Source organism: Gobius niger (genome assembly GCF_951799975.1).
Source record: "Gobius niger genome assembly, chromosome: 13".
NCBI lineage: Eukaryota > Metazoa > Chordata > Actinopteri > Gobiiformes > Gobiidae > Gobius > Gobius niger.
Genome location: NC_136864.1, coordinates 18,077,045 through 18,098,830, shown reverse-complemented (window position 1 = coordinate 18,098,830; position 21,786 = coordinate 18,077,045). Strand labels below are relative to the sequence as shown.

Below are 21,786 nucleotides of genomic sequence, written 5' to 3'. Positions count from 1 at the left end.
TGCTCAAATTACCGCTCCCATATGTCTTAATGATTTTATTTTGTGACTTTTTTGAAGGGCGGTGGCTGTAGGATGCTGTAACAATGGTTCCCAGCCTTTTTTTCCTTGAATCCTCCTGCTTATTCTGTAGTTCCGCCAAGCCCCCGAGTCCAAAACCGTGGCCCCTACAAATGTTTCAAAACATAAGCATAATTGCTCTGCCCGATCCCATCAGACTTCGGAAGCTAAGCAGGGAAGGGCATGGTTGATATACATGGATGGGAGACCGGTTGTGAACACCAGGAAGCCTGGGTGAATGTAAATTAACCAGCGGATGCATTATAACCATTTAATTACTCAAACAATGTCTCTTATGATCTGAAGGATAGTGAAGCTTACAAACTAACCCTAACCTTACCTCAGTCCCCCCCCCGCTCCATCCCTGCAATCCCAGGTGCCCCCCCCCCACTGCCCCCCAGGTTGGGAACCACTGCTCTACCTCTTAGACATACATTATTCTTGTTATAACACATGGTTTATGGCCTGAATAAAGCCTCAGTCTGTCAGAATGCTTTTCCTCATGTATGCGACAGTACACTGGACCTCCTCAGTAGAGTGTAAAGTTTAGCATGTCTGTTGAGCCCCCCGTCACTGCTCAGATGGGACAGGTACTGGGTGAATTTGACCAGGCCCACCAGCAGGACCCCGCCCCCCATCATCAGACAGGGCCAAAGCAGAGCCAACACCACCGTCCTGAACGTGTACTTCTGGCCCAGGATCCCGTCTGTGGGCTGCTCTGATTGGTCGGTGAGGCAGGTGAAGGTTGTACCCAGGTGTGCGTCTAAGCTCCTCTTCACTTCCTCCATTTCAGAGACAAGCGCGGGACCGTCCAGCTGGCATTTAGGCACATAGAAACACTGTTGATAGGAATAAACTTCATAAAAGGGAGGTCTGGGAGTCCTGACCCTGAGAGGAACTGACAATTTTGTAGAAGGCTTTCTTTGGAGTACAGGCATTTGATCTCAAATTGTATTGCTCAAAATCATCTGTGGGCCAAAGGACATATACTTGAGGGAAAAATCTCCCCCCAGGCCTTTATTATTTATTATTATTATTTCTACTCTGACCATATGTTGCAAAGTATTTGGATCCTTCTGTACCTCCGGAGTGAGCAGAAGGGCCTCCTCGTTGTAGTGCAGCAGTCCCTGCCGTGTTCCGCTCAGGTTCACCGTCACCCTAAGACACGGGACGGTGCTGACGCCTCGGCAGCTCACCCACTCCTCCAGGACCTGTGTGTGCAGTAGGGTGCAGTTTGCTCGCCCCTCCCAGTCACTGAAACAACAGCAGCCCGCAGCGAAGGGGAGGTTTAATTGTGCACACTACACAGCTTACTCCTGATTCCCTTGAAGTAAGTTTAAATCTTAATCAGCCTGGACTGAATATCTAATGTTCTTTTAGTTTTTCGAGTTGGTGACGCAGCAAAAATAAATGCGGTGCCAAGTGGGGATTTTGCAATTTTATTTTAAATACCACATGAGGCTTTATACAGCTAATTAAGTCAAACAGAATGTATATGTAGAAATACAACTGTTCACAATGAGTCACCCTATATTGCGCATTGGTGATATTTTTAGAATGTTCCAACACAACTACAACAAGTTAATGTGAGTTAAGTGCGGAATCATTATTTATTTTCCCCCAGAGCCCCACACTATGAAAACCAATGGACAACTAAGAACACACACACACAGATATGATTTCCTCTTGGCATCAAACATGTTCCTCCTGATACTGTTTCATACCTGTTGATGTAAGGCTTGACGATGTTGAATCCGACCACGCAGAACATGAGCACGGCGAAGGCCATCATGGTGAAGCCCAGCAGGATGGCCCGGTCCTCCCCGATGCTGGACACACACATGGGCGGCCGGCTCCGCTGACCTCTGTGTGCGTCACCTCCTCGGCTCCACTCCGGCTCCTGAGCAACCGGTACATTCAGGAGCTCTTTGTGTCTGTCGCATAATGAATGTTCATGAATGTATGGCGCAATATCTCATTTCCACGTGGCCTAATATTCTTTTCACACCAAGTCTCGTCTCTTAACAATGTTTGATCTTTCAAATACCACCAGCTCTATAGAAAGACGAATTTCACTTAAAAAAGCTTAGAAATTTCAATGCTGTTCAAACTCTTCTCAAACTCACTTCCATAATAAGTTTGAGTTTATAACTTCTACCTAAAATTGCAATTAAAAAGTTGCAAACCCACTGATGAAATGGTTATGGATGCCAGGCAGGATCGATTGAACCCAGCCGAGATTTAAATTTGTTTTTGGTTTCTGTCTCCGAAGATGTCATGCACATCGGCCAAATTGATTTTGTTTCCAGTGAGCCCCCAGAGTCTTGACAGAAGACAGAATGCAAAACAGTCTTTCGTTTTTCAATAACTTTTATGATCACGTTCCAAATGAGAAACGAAATTGATTTGATGTATTTAGCTTTGTTTGGTTGCTTTTTTTTGTACGTGGCGATTGTTTTTGTTTCTATATCAGAGCTTTGGGGGCAGTGCCTCAGTGGTTCACCCATTGATTCAAAGGGCACCCTATTTATTGATCTATTTTTATTTACTTTTTTACTAAGCACTTGTAGCTCAGAGCACACCCCACTTTAACATCACCCATTTTCAAGTATTGATTTGACCACGTATGTCACCAATCCACACATTATGACTTTAGACTATACTACTTATACTGTACTCTACTGTAGCCCAAAAGTGCACTCCTATTTTTGTGAGCTGCCAGTTTTCCTCTCCTCTTACCGGGTCTGCCGCCTGCGAGCGCCCTGCAGATTGATGTTAATGGGGACGGTGAATGACCTCCGGGGAGACGCCGTGTTCAAAAACATCCCCGAAAGAGTTTATCCCCACACACACGCACACACAAAAATCTCCAAAACTCCACGGCTGACAAACACCAGCAGCGGATCACCTGTCCCGAGTGAAGGGGACAGGGAAGCTCTGCACCCTTCATTTACTCTGCAGCTGATGTTGTTGACTGAGCTCAAAGGTGAGAGCCGAGCACCTTCCGCCCTCGCGACGGTTGCCGTGGAGACGGGCGCAGGTAGGATGCTTAATGACCTCTCGGTGGATTGGCGTGTCCCAGCAGTGGTTTGTTTTGGAAAAGAGGAGCAGAGGGAAAATGTAATATTAAAATGTACTAATGACTAAAGAGAGAATATGGCATCAGTGTCGTGCACAGACATCTTAAGGGGCAGGTGCCATTTTGACATTTTTGCCATGCTATGGTCCACAAACATAAATATATATATTGAACTTTTATGTGAAAAACACATGCATAATCGTGAAGTGAAATGAAATTCATACATGATTTTTTTTTTTTTTTATGAATAAAAAACTGAAAAGTATTCTGTGCAGTATTTACCCTCTTTCCTTTAAGTGCAACCAATTACCATGAGAAGTTGCCTGATGATTTCTGAATGATCACATGTTGACATAATGACACACACAGTCTACCTGTGTGTAATCTAATCTTAGTTCAAATACAGCTGCTCTGTTATGGTCTCAGATTTCTGTTAAGAGACTATTGTGGAGCAGACGGCATCATGAAGTCCAAGAACACACCAGACAGGTCTGGGATAAAGTTATTGAAATATATAAAGCTGGGTTAGGTTCTAAAAAGATTTCCAAAGCTTTGAACATCTCTCAAAGTGCAGTTAAATGCACCATCCAGAAATGGAAAGAGTCTGGTATCACTGCAAACCTAACAAGACAAGGCCGTCCTCCTAAACTTACTGATCAAACAAGGACAGCACTGACCAGAGCCGTTACCAAGAAGCCTATGATGACCCTGGATGAACTGCAGAGAGCTACAGCTCAGGTGGGGGAAACTGTCCACAGAACAACTATTAGTCATACACTGCACAAATCTGGCCTTTATGGCAGAGAGAGAGAAAACCCTAACAAGTCCTGTTTGCTGTTTGCCAGAAGCCACATGGAGGTCACATGGTGAGAGGACGCGGACATATAGTTTGTGGACTCACAACATCCTGGACTTATTATGGAAGCCCATTCTGCCATAACAACAAACAAAAACGAAAAAAAATCAAGAAAGTCAAACCTATGAGTTTGAAACGTAGAATTATGAGTTTGAAATGAATTATTTGTTTAAATCTTATAATTATGACTTTGTCAGGGTTTCATTTCTTTTTAAATGGTGGAAACATCCTTCCATACCTTTCCCCCTGTGTTGTAGGACATTTTAAGTTCACTCTGATTTCTCAATCGTAAGAGCACAAGAGGCATTTACATCAATTAATTTCTAAACAGACCCCTCAACTTTGGGGACTGTCAAAACTCCTTATATTTTGTTGCCATGCTGTTGCTATGCACCTGCTTACTCTCTATACCTCTACATTGTTGGACGTGGCTGCAAGTTCGGGGGTTTTATTAACAGCAACGGCATGAGGACTTGTATTATTCATACAGTTTAGGGGAGAAGCATATGGAGCCATTACGTCGGTGGCAGTGGTGTTTAACATAACGAGCCCAGAGCGATAAACACTGCAGTGGCCTGAAAACCGAGCCTCACACTCAATACAAAACTCATTTATTCCCCACTCTGTGCTAAATACACTCCAACCCCTAATCACTGTTTTATTTATAACAGGGTTGAATATGTCGGATGTGACCAAACTAAATGAATTAAGGCCTGATACCTGAATATTTTTGTTTACAAACAATGAAAGAGGGAGCGCATAGCCAGCATTTTAGTTTGAATTCTTTACAGAAGGGAGTTTATAAGCACATTTCACAACTTTCAGGGAGCGATACTGTCACAGTAATGCCAACAATAATGCAACGACAACAAGCCTGCTAGCTCACAATAAAAAAAGATTAATAATTAGATGCACAGACTAGTGCACAAAGGGCTTTTATATATACATATATACACACACACACACAGTGTATACATGTATAAACTCTCCTCACCCACCGTGGGCGGTCTCTTTTTCCTCCAAGCTCAGGTCCTCTACCAGAGGCCTGGGTTGCTGTTCCCAGAGCTGCACTTTTCTGGACTGAGATGTCTGATGTATTTCCTGCATGGGATCTGCTGTAGTCAATTAGAATTTTCTAAATTATTTCTATTTGCTAGAAGGAGGGATAGATTTTTTTGAATTTTTTACAAAGTCAGAAGTTGACATACACTAAGATTACCTTTAATCAATTTGGAAAAGCCCAGATGATGTCTTGTCCTTGGAAGCACAAGTCTGGTTCATCCCTGGGTGTAATTTAAGACACTTGAAGGTGCCAGGTTCAGTGGATCAAACAATTATACGCAAGCATAAAAAGATGGAAATGTCCAGCCATCATACAGATCAGAAAGAAGGCGGGTTCTGTGTCCCAGAGATGAACATGCTGTTGTTGGAAATGTTAATATCAACCCAATAACAAATGCAAAAGACCTGGTGAAGATGCTGAAACTGGTAAGAGTTCTGTGCCAACATGGGCTGAGAGGGCACTCTGTCAGGAAGAAGCCCTTACTCCAAAAGAAACATTAAAAAGCCAGATTGGAGTTTGCAAATGCACACAAGGATAAAGACTTTCATTTTTTTTTCTGGTCTGCCGAAGAAAAAAAACAAGTTTGGCCATAATAATGATTGTCATGTTTGGAGGAAAAAGGGGGAGGCTCTTTTAAGCCAGAGGACACCATCCCAAATGTGAAATACGGGGGTGGCAGCATCATGCTGACATCATGAACAAAGAACACTATGTAGAAATATTTTGATGTGGTCATCACAAAGTTCTGATCTTAGTCCAGTTGAAAATGTCTGGACAGAGCTGATGTGCACGCAAGATGGCCAACAAATTTGACTCAGTTAAGCCAGTTCTGTTTGGAGGAATGGACCCAAATTGTTGGCAGGACTTTTGGTCCATTGAAGGAAATCCAAAACGTTTGACCCAAGTTATACAATTTAAAGGCAATCCTAACAAATATTAATGAAATGTATGTGAAACCTTTGGCTTTGTAAAAAGTGATATACAGTATAACCGTGTAGAAAATTCTTACTCTCATTCTTCTGGCTTTTAGCAATTATAAATATGTTTTTAAATTCTAACTGACCTTGTATATTGTAAACGCAAACATTTGTGGGAAACACACTTTGCTTTTTATTATAAAGCATTAATATCAATTTCATGAGCTTGCAGACTAGTTTTGTCGCATTTATAGTGACCCTACAATAGGTGTAGGGTCACTATAAATGCGACAAAACTAGTCTACACTTGTCTGTGAAGATATGGGATGCTACAAATTTGTTTTGAGTTTGGACCACAATTAACTTTTTATATTTTTTTGTGGCTTTACTGTTAGCTTGATTACATTTATCTATGAATTGCATGAAGTAGTGCGTTTAAAATGTTTAAATATTTGTGATGAATTGGACTTAACATTCTCTTCTAGTTTCACCATTCAGTATATTTTTTGCTACAGTCCAGAAAGCCGTAATTTCTATTATGATCCAGCTCAAACAGGAATAAAGGCATAATCGGGAGCTTTTATAGGATTGCAAAAAATACCCAAAGCTTTTTTTAGGGTGCTGTGGGTGATTGAAGCGCTTCTGATGTAACTGTAGAAAACACCATTAATTATGTATAAAGCCGAACGCACTTTACCTCACCTGGAAACCTGAGGCACTGCCTGCCATCGAGGGCCTGAGTGTGGATTCAAACACAACTTTATCAACTATATTGCCCTAGACAGCTACAATAAGTTTAACTAACTCTTTGGAATATCATGTGATCTCCATTGGCTGTATTCAAGAGTGGGACCGGCTCCTGTCGGTTTAATTGGGCGCACACTGTCTCTTGTTATCGGCCAGAGGGCATGCTTTTGGGACAAGCGGCGACACAGGAGGACGGCATATGAAAGGCAACGTACTCTTTACACAATGGACAATCTCAAAAAGAGGAACTTAACCTTTTTCACCATAGGACTGATTTTCATGCTGAGCGGTGTAGAGTATGGTAAGTTCAAAGTAATCCGTCTCAGTAACGTCGCCTCACGTGATGGTCACTTTGGCCTTGTGTGCTCCCTTCTCTTTCAGCTGTCATCCTTCCGACAATATGGCGGTACCTACAGATTTTGGAGGCGCCTCCGTATTTCCTGGGCCTGGGCCTATCTGCCTTCAGTCTAAGTGGACTCCTTACCGGACCACTCTTTGGATGCTGGTCGGACCGTAGTAAAACCACAAAGGGCATCATTCTGTTCTCCAATGTCTTTGAGATTGCAGGTGAGTTTCCTGGCATCAAGAATTTAGAGCTATATAACATGGCCGACTTCAGGGTTTGTTTATAATATAGAAGCACACCATCATGGCTTAAACTGCATAATAATGTTTTCAATTAGAAATACACATTATAGACTAATGCCAAGACAAAGATTCCTCTAATCGGCGGTAGACTACATAAGTTGACTATGTAATGAACAGTTAAACATTGGTAAAGGGAGGTTACTGTATTTTCTGGAGGACAAGTCGCACCAGCCAAAAAATGCATAATGAAGAAGAAAAAGATACATATAAGTCACATAAGCCTTGGGACCTGGGCATGGAGGCGTAACTGCACCGTTGACAAGCCTCTCCCGGCAGCACGTTGCACAAGCACCTATTTGCCAACTCGTTCCTCTAGCTGTGGGCATCAAGCTTTTAGCTCACGATTAGCTTTCTTTGTTTTCTTCATTGCAGTAAAAGTAACCTCGCTCACTCCAAACTTTCTTTCTGCTGCTTGATTACCATTTTTTACTGGTACAGATACTGGTACATAAGCCTGGAGCGCCCTCTAGCGAATGAAAAAAAACAAACATGTGAAATTATATATTTTGATAGCCTATATAAGTCACACCTGAGTATAAGTCGCACCTCCAGCGAAATTATGAAAAAATGTGTGACACATAGTCTGGAAAATATGGTAGTTTTTTTTTACCCTATATATGAAATATATATTACCTGAATATATGTGATTGTAATTTTGCATATTTTCTTTTGTAAGGCGCATTGAGTTGCCTTGCCGAAATGCGCGGTATAAATAAAGTTGCCTTGCCTTTACCCTATATTGCAACGGGACATAAGCTTTGATAGAGCTACATGAGAACATAAAGAGTTCACAAAGAAAGACCCACACATCAAGTCTTTGGATGTTCTGCACAATTCAGTCAGTGTTGAAGAGCCGAACGAAATGGTGCGGATCAAAGCTCCAGGTTTATTGCAAAATTAAATGAAAAATCAGTGTCTTTGGTCAAAACATGTGAGGATTAACCTGTGATGAAAGTCACAACAGAACTCCTACAAAGCCAGTGTCCAGTCTTTGGAGCTCAGGAGGATATGGACATCTGTGTTTGGAGGTAATAGCAAACATTGTCCATAAACTAACAAGAGCAAAACATAATACAAAAGAGCCTTTCTGAGCTGCTGATTCACTACTGGTGAACACATCTATCACACTGTAGTGTTCGAATGCTTTTATGTGCAACAACATTGTGCACCTTTTTTTGTCTCACTAGCCTACATGTTTTCTGATTGTAATCTCTCTCCGTCTGCAGGTAACTTCATGTATTTCATTGGATACTCGAAGTGGTTGTTGTTAAGCAGTCGCCTTGTGGCAGGTGATCACTCTTCTTCTCTGTGTGTGCGCACCAAAACCGCGACCAAAACACACCCTCAGACTCGTGATTAACACATCTCTTTGTCCCGGTGTCCTCCTCAGGTGTCGGAGCCGGGGCGGGATCTTGCATTTTTGGCTTCTTGACTCGCACCACTCGACCTGATGAGCGGTCCGGGATATTCGCCGCGATCATGGCCTGTCGACAAGTTGGCCTTCTTGTTGGTCAGTGCCATTCTCGTGTAGTTTTTTGAATTTTCGTGTAAAAACTCCTTGTACAAGGCGCGGTGTCTTGTGTTTTGATACTTAAAAGCCTTTCCTTCCATTCTCTCCAGGGCCGGCGTTCAACTTGTTCCTGCGCCTTTGTGATTTCAGACTGGGGCCTTTTGTAGTGAACAAGTACACGTCTCCTGGGGTAACCGCTCTCTCATAATCACTGATCTGCCATTCTGTAACAACTCCAGCATACCCAAATATCCTTCGCATCATTTTTTATCGCATAGGTGCTGCCTCTCATCTCAGGTAGAAAAATACAAAACACCCGCAGCTATACTTACGCACATAACAAGCCATATTGATCTGTTTCCATCTCATGAGTCGGCTGAAATGAACCACCTGTAGACCAGATGGGGCCTCATTGAGTTCTATCAAAGAGCCACCGGAACTGCTTTTGTTTTACACACGATTTGAAACCATATTTTCATCATTTCATAATTGCAGGCTGTTAACTCATGCTCAAATTCTCGTTAATGGGTTAGCTTTTATGTTCACCCGCGCTAAGGAGTCACGCTGCCTGGAGGGTTTATAGCATCACTCACTGCAATAGTCCCATAATAGAGAAATTGTAATATGGGTTCCGCTGTACCTCACCCCACCACTCTTTCTGCAGACGCCCTTAAGACCTTGGATTAGTTCATTGCTTCACACACACACATATTTACAGTTAGCGGCAACATGTTAAAAAAAAAAATGACAATGGCGAAAATTCATTCAAAACGTTTTAAGTCAGGGGCGTTTGCAAGGGGTGGCAAGAGTGGGCAAGGGCACCCCCTTGAATAGACCAGACACCCAATTCAGAGGAGCTGAAGCTGTTTTTTGGGGGTCAGAAACAAGTTGAATTCATATTTTTTTTTTAGCACAAAATGTTAACAGGGAAATGGCCAAAAGAAGGCACAAAAAGTCTTTAGACATGGTGTCACACAACCAAGAGTCCCTTTTGAGCCACCGCAGTGAAACAAGTCAGGACGTGCGCCTGCTGTTATCCATATTAACATTAAGTGCATCATTTTCTAGATGAAAACAATAGTATCTCTATAAGCTAGTCTGGAGTGTCACGGCCCCCTATTGATCCAAAGATCCTATGGCAGGGGTAGGCAACGTCAGGCCTGGGGGCCAAATGTGGCCCGCCAGCACAGAACCTCTGGCCCTCAAGATGAGTTAGAGAAATATTATTATGCCAATAAGAGATCAAATACCTGTACTCTAAAAATGTGAGAAATAGTGTCAGTATTTTTAAACATTTCCTGGCAGAGCATCCCACTTGGCCATATATAATGTAAAACAGTGATTCTCAACTGGTGGGTTTTATTTGGGTCGTGGCTTGTCATCCTGAGGTAATGGTGGGTCCCGAAGCCGTACCATTTGAGAACCACTGATGTAAAACATTGGCATTTGCAGAAAGAAAGTAATTTACTTTAGGCCACAATTTATAAGTTTGGACCTTGGGATTTTGGCAATGACGAAAATCGCCCCTCCATTTAACAGAATGTTTAATGTTACACCGATGAGCATTACATATATGTGCACAGACTAAACTGGTTTCAAACAAGAGCACTACATTTACAGTGCTGACTAGCTAAAGTCTAACAGACATCTCAGCAATTAATCAGTTCTATAGTTACACGTGTGTCTGAAAGGGCTTTAAAGCCATAAGTTTGTTTTTAGTAGATGCCACATTGTGTAGTAGTCTTTGTTATTACATTATTACGGATAATGGATGAAAAAGCTATTACATATATATTTCTCCCCCTTGATCCCAGATCTTCATGTGCCTCTTGTGGGTGCTGCTGCAGTTCGTGGTGCTGGCTTTGTACTGGGATGTTCCTCCCCTCAGCTCCACTGAGGGGGGCACTGCTCTGGAGGAGATGAAACAGGACGAGGAGGTGGATGGGGAGGAGGAAGCACCTCTCATGGGTCCCGACCAAGACCAAACCGCGCAAACCTACAGAGCCGTGAACCGCGCAGACTCACTCGACAACTCATCTGACATGCACTCTGTCCACCGCGCCTCCAACCCCTTCAAAAACTTCAGCGCCAGCAGAGGTGAGCTGTCCTGACCAATGACTCTCTGCCCCTGTTTGAGCGGAGCAGGTAGGAGGAGATGTCACCGCCAATGTTTCATATCTGTTTCATTGATTTTCCCAACTGAGACACACTTTCCCTTGGAGAAAGTGCACACTGCGTCCTTGTATAGATCAGTGTGTGTGCATCCTACTGCATTAGCATTTAAGTACATGAAATGCCAGCAGTGATTGTGCAGCCGCATTGATGAAGCTCCCCTGCGCTTCCTCTTTCTTGTCAAACCTGCGTATCGATCCCTTCACTCTCTGAAGATATGGCAGCAAAATGGATGTCTGACTTCCAGTTTTATTGACCGCCCCGCTGTGCTTGACTTGTGGATGAAATGGAGACAGAATTAGTAATATGGTCAACATCCTCAGTATTGATTCTTTTTTGTGTTTTGAAGTGAATCTACAGTGCAGGAAGCAAGAAGAGAAAAAAAAGAGAGGCAAGGGTATCTGGCAGCCCTGGCTCATAGTAGTGAGTGTGTTAGTGGTTACAGTGTCTCTGGTATTCGCTTTTGTGAATTATTGATCCCCTCCTCACTTTTTGTGCAAGCTATCTTCTTGGTGCTTTTCTTAAAACCCAAGTGAGAAGGAATGGTCTTATTTTTACACGCGGAGTGATAAAGAATTCTCTAAACAATATTGCAACAGATTGTCTCAAATCTCAAAAACTCAAATTGCACCATACTTTTTCAAACCCCTTGCCTTCTTTTTAAACATGTGAAGGATGTTTTTTACTAAATCTCAAAGGATATAATGGTGGATCGATTGAAATTAAGAACATTATTTGTGGCCAGTGGACATGACATGACCGAGGAAACATGCTCAATAATTCAGGCTACATGCATATGTGAAAATCCTGCAGGAATGGGCATTGTTAGCACCAATTTGTTGGGAGGCAGTGACATTTGAACAAAGCTCTGCGGGCCAAAAATATTGAACACCATTATGCTACCACCAGTAGCTCGAATCAATGATTCAAGAGGATCAATGTTATCCAATCCACTCTACCCATTTAGTGCTTGCTGTTTTTAGTCCATGCATGTGTGAGAAAAAATAATAACTGCGTTTTCAACAGATTGTACAATCATTATCGAAGGGGTAACAGCTCTCTGCAAACATTGGCCTAAGGAGGGGTACAGTCTGGACTGTGCTCACAAACACATGGACAGATGGATATGCACCATTCACTCGGGGCAATTTGGGGACACCACTTCACCTAACATTGCATTTCTTAGATTGCGAGAGAAGGCCAGATGACTGAGAGGGCTCATGATGACTGTAGCCTATCCCAAAATTATTGGTTCAAATCCCCTTTCGGAGTTTAAGCTGTTGCCTCACAGTAAGATGGTCCCGATTCCCAGACTTGGACTTGTGGGCTTTTTTCTGGTATTGCTGGGCTTTTTCCAGCTGCTTCAGTTTCCCCCATCAACCACAAAAATGTCAATTTTGGCCTAGAAACCCTAACTAAAGGTAGAGTGTTAAATAGATGAAAGTTGGTCATTTTCTACTCACTACTGCCACCTCAGGTCTTACACGCAGCTGCAATCTCTATATTATGCCCATGCATGACGGCTGTTCAAACAACATTTTCATTGACAGTGCAGGATTTTGAATAGGTCTGGGCTGATTCTACACACTAGGACATGGCTGGAACATGTAGGGGGATGAAAATACTTAGTTTTAACATTTTTAATTCCGTTTAAATTGGGACCTATCGCTCAAGATCTGGTGATATGTCCCAAAGCGCTGCATTGTGGTCCCTGAGACGTTGCTCCAGCAGAATTAAAGGACACATTTCCTTACGGGAATAATAACGTAAACCTGGCAAAATGAGAAGAGAAGTAGATGAAAGACTCCAACTTGCAATTATAATGTGTAAACAAAAGAGAGCATTATCCAGTTTTAACATACAGTACATGTAGGCAATATCCAAAAGAGGTTAGTGCATAATCGTGCAACATGCTTTAAGGCCAACATTCAAATTAGCTGAAATTCCTCCAGACTCAGAGTGTGATTTGATTTGGAGAAGGTGTAATTGAACATTATATTTATTGCACTGGAGCTAGATACAATACAGAATATTTAGAATATGCCTGAAATGCTGTCCTCTTCTCGCTATCTTCAATATTCACAATCTAGGGAGAAAGTATACAAAACAAAATGAAAGCAGACTACTTTTTTTGCACCATCTGGCAATAAATGTCCAAATTTAGCAGCAAGCTGATCTTGTTTTGCCTCAAGTCCAAGTCCCCATAAGGGTCTTTGTTCTACAGGAAATCCTCCATCAGAATGTGAGGGAACAACACTGCGGTCCAGCCAGGACTTTTCTCATGTCTTCCAAAGCCGAGATCACATGCAGATAACAAAAATGTCCTTGGCTGTTTCTTTGTGCTAAAAGTCTGGGTGTATTAGATAGAATTTTAAAAGGGTCACATTATGGACGATTTAAAAGCTCGAGCTCTGGACTACAGGGAGCTGCGGTGGCTCTTGTGACGCAGCAACACCGAACCTGGGATGTTCCGCAGTGTGGCTTTAAGTGGTTAAACCTGATCAGTCCAGCAGTGATGACCAAGGGTGCGCTAAAAAGCCTCAGTAATGCATGATGTATGACCTTAAAAATGTTTCCCACTGCTTGTTTGTTTAGAGTTTCTGCGAGAGGAGGTGGTGGTGCTGCTCACGGCTCAGTTCATAACGCTCTTCAATCAGACGGCGCTGGAGGTGAGAGACGCTCCGCTGTTTGGATCCATCTGCTCAGGTTTCCAAACTTTTCACACAGTGTCAGAGTGCCTTCACCCAGGCGCCACTCACTCCGCTCCTCGCAGCGTTTGCTGGAAAAACACATTTCTATTTTATGAGAAGAACTCCGAAAACTGAACTCCGAACTGCAGGGGTGTAGAGTATGAGTACGAACAGATAGATCCAAATGAGTGGATTTAGATTAAGCGTCTTTATATGTTACTGAGCTCACCAAAATGTTGGCTTTAGGTGCAGGAATATTTTCAGAGAAGTTACTCGGAAAGGGCTGGAGGGCAACTAGCTGGTTGAAGAGCTGTATTATATTAGTATTAGTATTATAATGAAACAGCAGGGTACCTAAGTGTAATAACAAGTCTAATATATGGTAATGACAATATGATTCGTTACCAAAGGACTGTAACTTAGGAAACAAGACTAGAGTTTTCATGGAATCACATGGAAATGAGAGTTAAAAATGCATTATTCTACTTTATTCCAGTTCCCATGTTATTTTCATTCTATTACAATGTTATTACTGCTTTGTAATGTAAAGACCCTCTTTTATGTAAATTTCTTTCAAGGCGTCTTTTCTATAGCCACACAAAAACAAATACTTACTCAGAAAGACAAACCAATAAAACACAAATATAAATAAACCCTAACCTAACCTACCCTTAAAGCAGTACTCAGTAACTCATGCCCCTAGAGGCCATAAGCGCCACTGCAGGTTTTCGTAGCATGTTGCACAGTTAGCCTGTTAGCTTCTTCTTTGTTATTCCATCAGTGTTTATAGTGGCTTCCGGATGTGTGGTTTCTGGCCAGAGACACCAGAGGGAGATGAAAGACCCCCCCCAATCATCCCATTAACACTTGTATTACCCCAGAGGGACTATGACAAGTATTTATTAAGGTAAACAAGTTTCTTGGTACTGCTTTAAAGGGACACTGCGTAACATTTTGGACTACACTGTTGCCATCAACAACAAGGGACAAGGCCTCGTGGAAGACCCAGAGCACACTGGTGGGACTATGTCTCCTAGCTGGCCTGGTGTCGCTTCGGGGTCCCCCCAGAACAGCTGGAGGAGGTGTGCGTGGATCGGGAAGTCTGGGCATCTCTGCTGAAACTGCTGCCCCCTCACCCGGCCCCAGATAAAGCAGAAGTAAAGGGATGGATGGATGGATGGATGGATGGATGGATGGATGGATGGATGTTGCTATCAATACAAAGCATGATCCTAATGACCTAATGAATGCTATTACTGTAGTGAGTAATCAAGGAATGGACTTAAACCTATTTAAATCTCAATTTCTACTAACATCTCCCTAGAGACGAGCTGAAGACGTTCCCACTCCTGGTAAAGTTACAGTCATGTCTTAGGAGAGCTGAGCAAAAGAAAATATTTATGAGGCATTTTTCAATTATGGAGCTAGCTCTCATAAAATAAATGCTTGTATTTCAAGTTTATCTATTAGATAAAATTCTATGTGTTGTGGCTTTAATGTTCATGGTATAATTAATGAAAAAAAATGGAAAAAGTCCAAACTATTTCATTTCGAGAAGTAGCCTGAACGGCCACATGGTGAAAAGCTTATATGTGTCATGGCCACAGCACAATAATATACTGTAGAGACTTGATTATTCTACATCATAAGTAGGCTTTAGATCTTTGATTTCTAGCGCTGAAAAAAAAACAGAAAAAAAAAACTAGCCTTCACTTATAACGAAGTATTGAATGTGGAACTACTGTGTCATGGCCTGGCCCCGGGTTATGCAATTCAATTTCAATATCAAAACATCCGTATTCTTTTGATGTGGACTGAAGCGCCGGCTCTGAAGGACTTAAAAGGTGCTTGTCTCAGCTTTAATAATAATCTCGACGGCTGCGGCTCCCGACTATATCGAACCCTCTAACCTTCGCTGTGTTTTTTTTTACGCTCTTGCAGACGATGGTGACCCCCATGACGCAGCAGTACTTCAGTTTCGGGGAGCTGGGGAACAGTCTCATGTACAGCCTGTGCGGGGTGGAGGTGATCCTGGGCTTCTTCTTTGTGCGCTGGCTGAGCAGGAGCGTGTCGGACCGCGCCATGCTGGCCATAGGGCTGGTCATCTGCAGCGCCGCCTGTGTATGGTGCCTAATCTTCCTGTGTGAACCGAGAGGTGGTTTGTGCTTTATTTGATGCCCGACACACACACGCACACACGCATACACTCACATCTAAAGCACATGGCTCCACATCCACAACTGAACATGGGTTGCCCTAAAAAAATTAGCAATATGGAAAAAGTAGCCCCAAAGTTACAGAACAAAATGAAAGAATTTGATGACCTGTGGCTACCCTCAATGCTAGAGACAATGGAAATCTAACCACCACACAAAAAGTGTTTTATTTATTTATTTTGTTTTTTTTCTTATGTTGTTTTAGTTTACTATTTAATCATATGCATATTTATTAGTATTTTCTATATTTACTGATAATATTGGAAATTAGTTACTACTAAGTGTAGGTGCACATGGTAAAAAAATGTATTTAAAAAAAATTGGGACCAAAAAGTGTCAAAATAAGCGACTAAAATGTGACAATGTGATAAAATGTGACAAAAAAGCAACAATTGTGGCGAAAAGTGACAAAAATGTGACGAAAAAGTGACAAAAAAACATCAAAATGTGATGAAAAGTGACAATAATGTGATAATAATATGACAAAAATGAGACAAAAATAAGACAATAATAATAATAGTTATTAAAAAAAAGTTTAGCGACATGTAAGTGGTTACATAGCACGAATTAGGACTTGACTGGGATCAGGTTACGAGATTGCAGTAAGTAAGTAAGTAAGAGAGTGTCCCTTTCTGTCCCTTTCATTTCCAAAGTGATTTTAGACTTGACGACATGTGACACCTGTCACCAGTCACAGTGATTGACGCACGCATATAACCAGGAAGTGACGGGAGTTTAATTTAACCCATTTTGAATAGATCAACATTACAATTATTATCTGTACAAACGACATTTGATTTGAACAGTATCTGGGGACATAAACGGGTAATGTTCATGAAATGTTTACAAAATCTTTTCTTACATGCCCTATACCTTTAAAGGGGCTAGATGCAAGTTGGCCAATTTATACTCACTACTGTCACCACGGGCCATACATATAACTGCACCTTCTATAAGCTCGTGTATGACGGCAATTTGGACCAGAAGTAGCACCTCCTTGAGTGACAGTGCAGGATTTTAGAGGCAGTTGTAGTGAATTGGTCTGGGCTCATTCTAATTTTAACATTTGTAAACTCCATATAGTCCCTTTAAGACCAGGCTGGATTAACAATTATTTAGATTTCTGCTTTTACATCACTTAACAAAAATGACTGCCATAAAAACTACTGGCAATTCACAGCTAGTACAACTACAGATGTAATTTTGAAGAAGATATTGTTGCCTGGTCTCTGTTTAACTGTATGCGTAGCTGTATACGAAGGGACCAACCCCAGATTAAAACGCCTCGCATTAAAAGTACCTACCTGCTATTCGTTTGAAGTCCTAATGGGTTTTGGGTTACACAACAGTTCGTGAAAGCCAGGGCAGTGGACTCACACACACATATATATGTATATATACATATATAGGCCTATACACATAAACGCATAGACTGTATTGTTTTCGTCATCTTCAGCTTGAGCCTGTTGTGCCTTGTCACGATTATCTCTGTGATTCCAAGTGACAGGTGCGGCTGTATGAGAGCATGAGTCCATATAAAAGGATTACTGTAATCTAATTAAACAAAAAATGCTGCTTGTTAGAGCATATCCTGTCTTTGTTTTGAGCAGGGAAAATATTGACAAACAAAAGACTCATAATGACGGATACCTGAAAAAACAATGTTGAAATTGCATTTTCATTACGAGATTAGAGTGATCTCCGAGGGGAACATCGAATGCTGCGAGTGGGCTTAGTTCCATTACACAAAGACGTGATGCAAGGCAGAACAAAAAATGTGGAAGTCGCCAGCTTGGCAAGTCTATTGCATTGAGATAGAGATATTTAGCGAGTGCCAACACATTTGTTGAAGGAATTAACCCGCCTTCTCGCCCCGCCATTGGAGAGAAATATGACAGAACAATGAAACCACGCTCCACTGGTTAAGCATTATGGCTGAGAAATGAAAAGCAACAAAAGCATTAGGGATTTGTCAAAAGGATGGATAGTTTGGTGTTTGATAGATAGCGCTGCGCTGTCTGCAGAAGCACTGATATTTCAATAAGTAAAAGCTGGCTAATGACGCTGTGCTGTTGTCATCCCTCTATTGGCAGGTGGTTACGGATGGGAGCTGTCTGCGTTTATTATCGGAGTCTTTCTACAACTTCTGGGCCTTCCCTTTGTGGCTGTGTCTCAGGTGTCTCTCTTTTCCAAAGTCACGGCAGAGAAAACACAAGGTTTGTTTAAATCCATGGTACTGGAATCGTTTGGCTTGTGACTGTGTGCGATTTTCAACACGTGTGCACTGAAATGTGTCTCCGCTTCTCCCTGCTCCCTGGTGGGACTTCAGCTGTAACATCTTTGGCCCTGCGAAGACGATACATGTATTTTTCTCAAAACCCCCTGTCCTCTAAATCTAGTAATGTCCTGCTGTATCGTTTAATTGGGGGATACACGTTTGCATCATATTTTTAGACCTATGAATCTTTTCACATTTTATGGCTATAAAGCGTTCCTGATTCCAGCAGAAGTTTAAACTAATGTAATCTTTATTTGACTTTGTTTGATCAATGTTTCCACCAAGTAGCATCTGGGCCATTACTTGGTGTTACGGGTAAGCCAAGCATTTGACCCGGGGGGAGGTATGATGCACAGTTTACCTAAATGACCTCAAGGCACCTAAAGAAAGCCCATCCAGACACACGGGGAACATATTTGGACTCTTCACAATGATCACAATGATCACAATTATCATTTTAAACATATGGCATGGAATATCTTATTTGTGTAGTGCTTTTTACATGGCAAAAGACACTCAAAGCACTTCACAAAGATAAAATACTTTACTGACTTTACTTTAATCTTTATTTAAAGGGGTATTTCAGGATTTTTGACATAGAGCCTCATTTGCTAGTTATCCAGAGTGTTGTTGATTTCGGGCGATTTTTTTTTTTTGGATTCATGCGGTTCTTGTATTTGAAGAGTTTAGTGGTGCTGGGCTAGTGCTAGGCTAGCGCATGTCTATGGTAACTAGTAGCCTGCATTTAAACCTCTTCAAAATCATCGGGTCGTCCTCCAAACGTTGCCATATCTGATTTGTAGAAAGCTCCTTTGTGAATTCCGCGTGTAGTAATGCCGGCCACAGGTAAACAAACTATATCTCCAGAAATCAACAACACTCTGGAGAACTAGGAAATGATGTCAAAAATCCTGAAATATCCCCTTAAGGGACAATGTACAGAGACATTAAGCTCATAGAGACAGAGATGCATTCATTATTTTACACCAGTTTTACACTTTCAAAAGATCCCAACAATTTAGTGATTGAAAGCCTATTTCTGATCAACATATGTATTTATCTCTAACTGAGTCTTTGTGTGGGATGTGTTATCCATAGGCTTCAGCCAAGGCGTCAGGCGCTCTGTAGGGGGCGTCGCCACCATCCTGGGTCCGCTGTGGGCTGGCGGACTGACCAATAACTTATACATCATGCTGGGAATGATGCTGGCTCTGCTCATAATAATCTCGGTAAGCACCTCTATTGATGTATTGATCAGAGGAACCAATACCGTAGCTATGGCAACAATTGGAGACATCACGGCATGACTCAGACATTTTGGCGCCAAAGTCAAGACTGTGCAGCCAGGACAATTTTCTATTTCCAGAGGATAGATTAAGGTTGGTCTGGTATGGATTTGAGTTGCAAATTTGATTTGCTTTTCCGACCATTTTTCTGAACATTCCAACATGGTTTCACTTATAGGCTGTTTAATAAAAAAGACAGACTAGAGAAAATAAAACAAATAATAACATTGGAGCTACAGCTGCCCTGGCATAGAGTGACGGAGCCACAGTCGCCCCTGTTTGCCCCACCAAGCGGCACAAATAATGTATTCTTATAATCTGACATCTGATCTCATAAAGCCCCTTCAAACTCTGTTTCACCAGGAAACACACGAAGAAGAGTCACTATTACATTGTCTTTTTAATGCGAGCAACTGAATCATCTAACCAAGCGGCTCTCAAGTGGCATAGACAGGCCGAACAGAGAATAATGATGTCAGCTTAAAACAAAGCTATTTACATTTTGGAACCCACCAGTTAATAACCACTGATCTAACCCTTTTATCTGTGTAATTTAGTGCAATAGGCATGTATTCAGCAGGTCTTTGATTCCCTCTGCCCCTTCCCAAAGCCTTCTCATCGGGATGCTGTATTTTGCAGGTTATGACGGCACTGTCCTACGAGCGTTTGACAGAGCCCAGACCAGTGGAGTGTGCCCACAGCTCTGACAGCGGAGGGTAAAACTGCACAACTCCATTTATTAAAAAAAGGGACTGGATTACTGTTCTGGGGGAAGCCTGCTCTGCCCTGTAATACGAGTCTGAATTCCTCGCACCGTCATCCAACACCAGGGGGCACTGTTGCTCTCACATTTGAGCCGTAATTGAAGATGAAACGCCTATTATTTTTAACAGAGCTATTTATACTCCCAGGTGTCGAGGAAAAGATAAAAGAGACGGCTTCTCCACGTGACCCAAGACTTCTTTGTGGTCTTTCATCCCTGCGAATCAAAAAAAATAAATAGGCTAAATAAATAAAACAACAAACAAAAAAACTTTTGAACCGGTTGACACAATGAGTACAGGATTAGAGTTGTCATCAACATCTGAGCCGATCCTGTCAGCGCGTTTGACGAGAAGGCGAGAGGAAGAAGAAGAAGAAGAAGAAGAAGAAGAAGAAGAAGAAGAAGAAAAGAAAACATGGTATTTTCACGGATATTTTACTTCCAACCAGCCTTGTCTTTGAGTGGATCTTAATTGCCTGTGTGAGAAAGACGCCAGAATTAAAACTAAACTTGTTAATTACCACGAGTCTATCTTTTCTCCATGGGGAGGATTTAAAGTTTAATTGCTCGTACTTCATTATTCCAAAAGGAGTCGAGGTGTGACTCGCGTGCAGTCAGCTGTTCTCCCGCACTTGCCTCTAGGGTGCGCTGTGTGTGCTTTTTAAGGCCTGTAATGTCGGAGCGCAGCATCAAGGCTCGCAGGATGCCTTTGTACCAAGCGATGCGCGCCTGGGCCAATCTCACTGTTTTTGCATAATTGCAGATAAGGCTTAGTAACCTTTCCAGTTTTCTGTACTCAGCATGGAATATATTCAGAGTATTCCCCCCCCTTCCCTAAAATGCAAACGACAAATAGCATGGACTCAAGGACATATAAAGCACTTCCAAGCCATGATCATTGAGGTAGCCCACTTGACATTTGAACGGAGATAACGGGGCGCGCGGAATTAGGCCACAGCTCATTTGGCTCCGTTTGAACAAGCTGATTTCTGTTTTTTCAAGAATTATCTTCAAAAGGGCCTTGAAACACGGTATCTCACAACACTGGGCTAGTTTTTGGAAAAGTGGCCTAATTGTTTCCATGCCAACCCGGGCTAATCTGCCTTTCCCCGCTTGTCACACTAGAGAGACGGGTCTATTGTGAATGTGGAGCTGCTGTCTATACTGTGACTGATAATGGACAAGGTAATTTTACTGTGTGTCAATAGGCATGCTCATTATGTTTCTGGACTGGATTGGCTAATGTTTGGATATTTTCACCATGGAAATTATAGGGTCAGCTCACATGGGAGAAATGGACAATTATAATAGAGTGGTCCGTTCATATTATTAATGTATTAGCTAATGTGGGCTATATAACATGTAGTCAATAAATCATGTCCATTCGGTCTTAAAATCTTAGGTCTAGGTACATCTCATAAAACATCTGATCTTACAGGCTTACATCAAGATCAAATCAGGGCTAAACCATGTTTAAATAGAGTTTGAAATACCTCTACATTAG

General features: G+C 42.0%; 2 protein-coding genes across 2 annotated transcripts; one reads left to right on the top strand and one right to left on the bottom strand.

The window, feature by feature from the left end:
• Positions 1–557: 557 nt before the first annotated feature.
• kcnmb3 (potassium calcium-activated channel subfamily M regulatory beta subunit 3) lies at positions 558–2,882 on the bottom strand (the record flags this gene model as incomplete). Its single annotated transcript, XM_079569604.1, has 4 exons — positions 558–896; positions 1,140–1,311; positions 1,782–1,991; positions 2,797–2,882. 4 exons carry the CDS (start codon positions 2,880–2,882, stop codon positions 558–560), a joined length of 807 nt encoding a protein of 268 aa, XP_079425730.1.
• A 4,062-nt stretch (positions 2,883–6,944) lies between these two features.
• mfsd8l2 (major facilitator superfamily domain containing 8-like 2) lies at positions 6,945–20,653 on the top strand (the record flags this gene model as incomplete). The annotated part of the gene is made up of 11 exons (XM_079569626.1): positions 6,945–7,020; positions 7,101–7,286; positions 8,594–8,656; positions 8,758–8,877; positions 8,988–9,067; positions 10,692–10,974; positions 13,645–13,718; positions 15,681–15,894; positions 18,049–18,171; positions 19,332–19,462; positions 20,159–20,653. 11 exons carry the CDS (start codon positions 6,945–6,947, stop codon positions 20,237–20,239), a joined length of 1,431 nt encoding a protein of 476 aa, XP_079425752.1. The 3' UTR covers positions 20,240–20,653.
• Between the last annotated feature and the right edge of the window lie 1,133 nt (positions 20,654–21,786).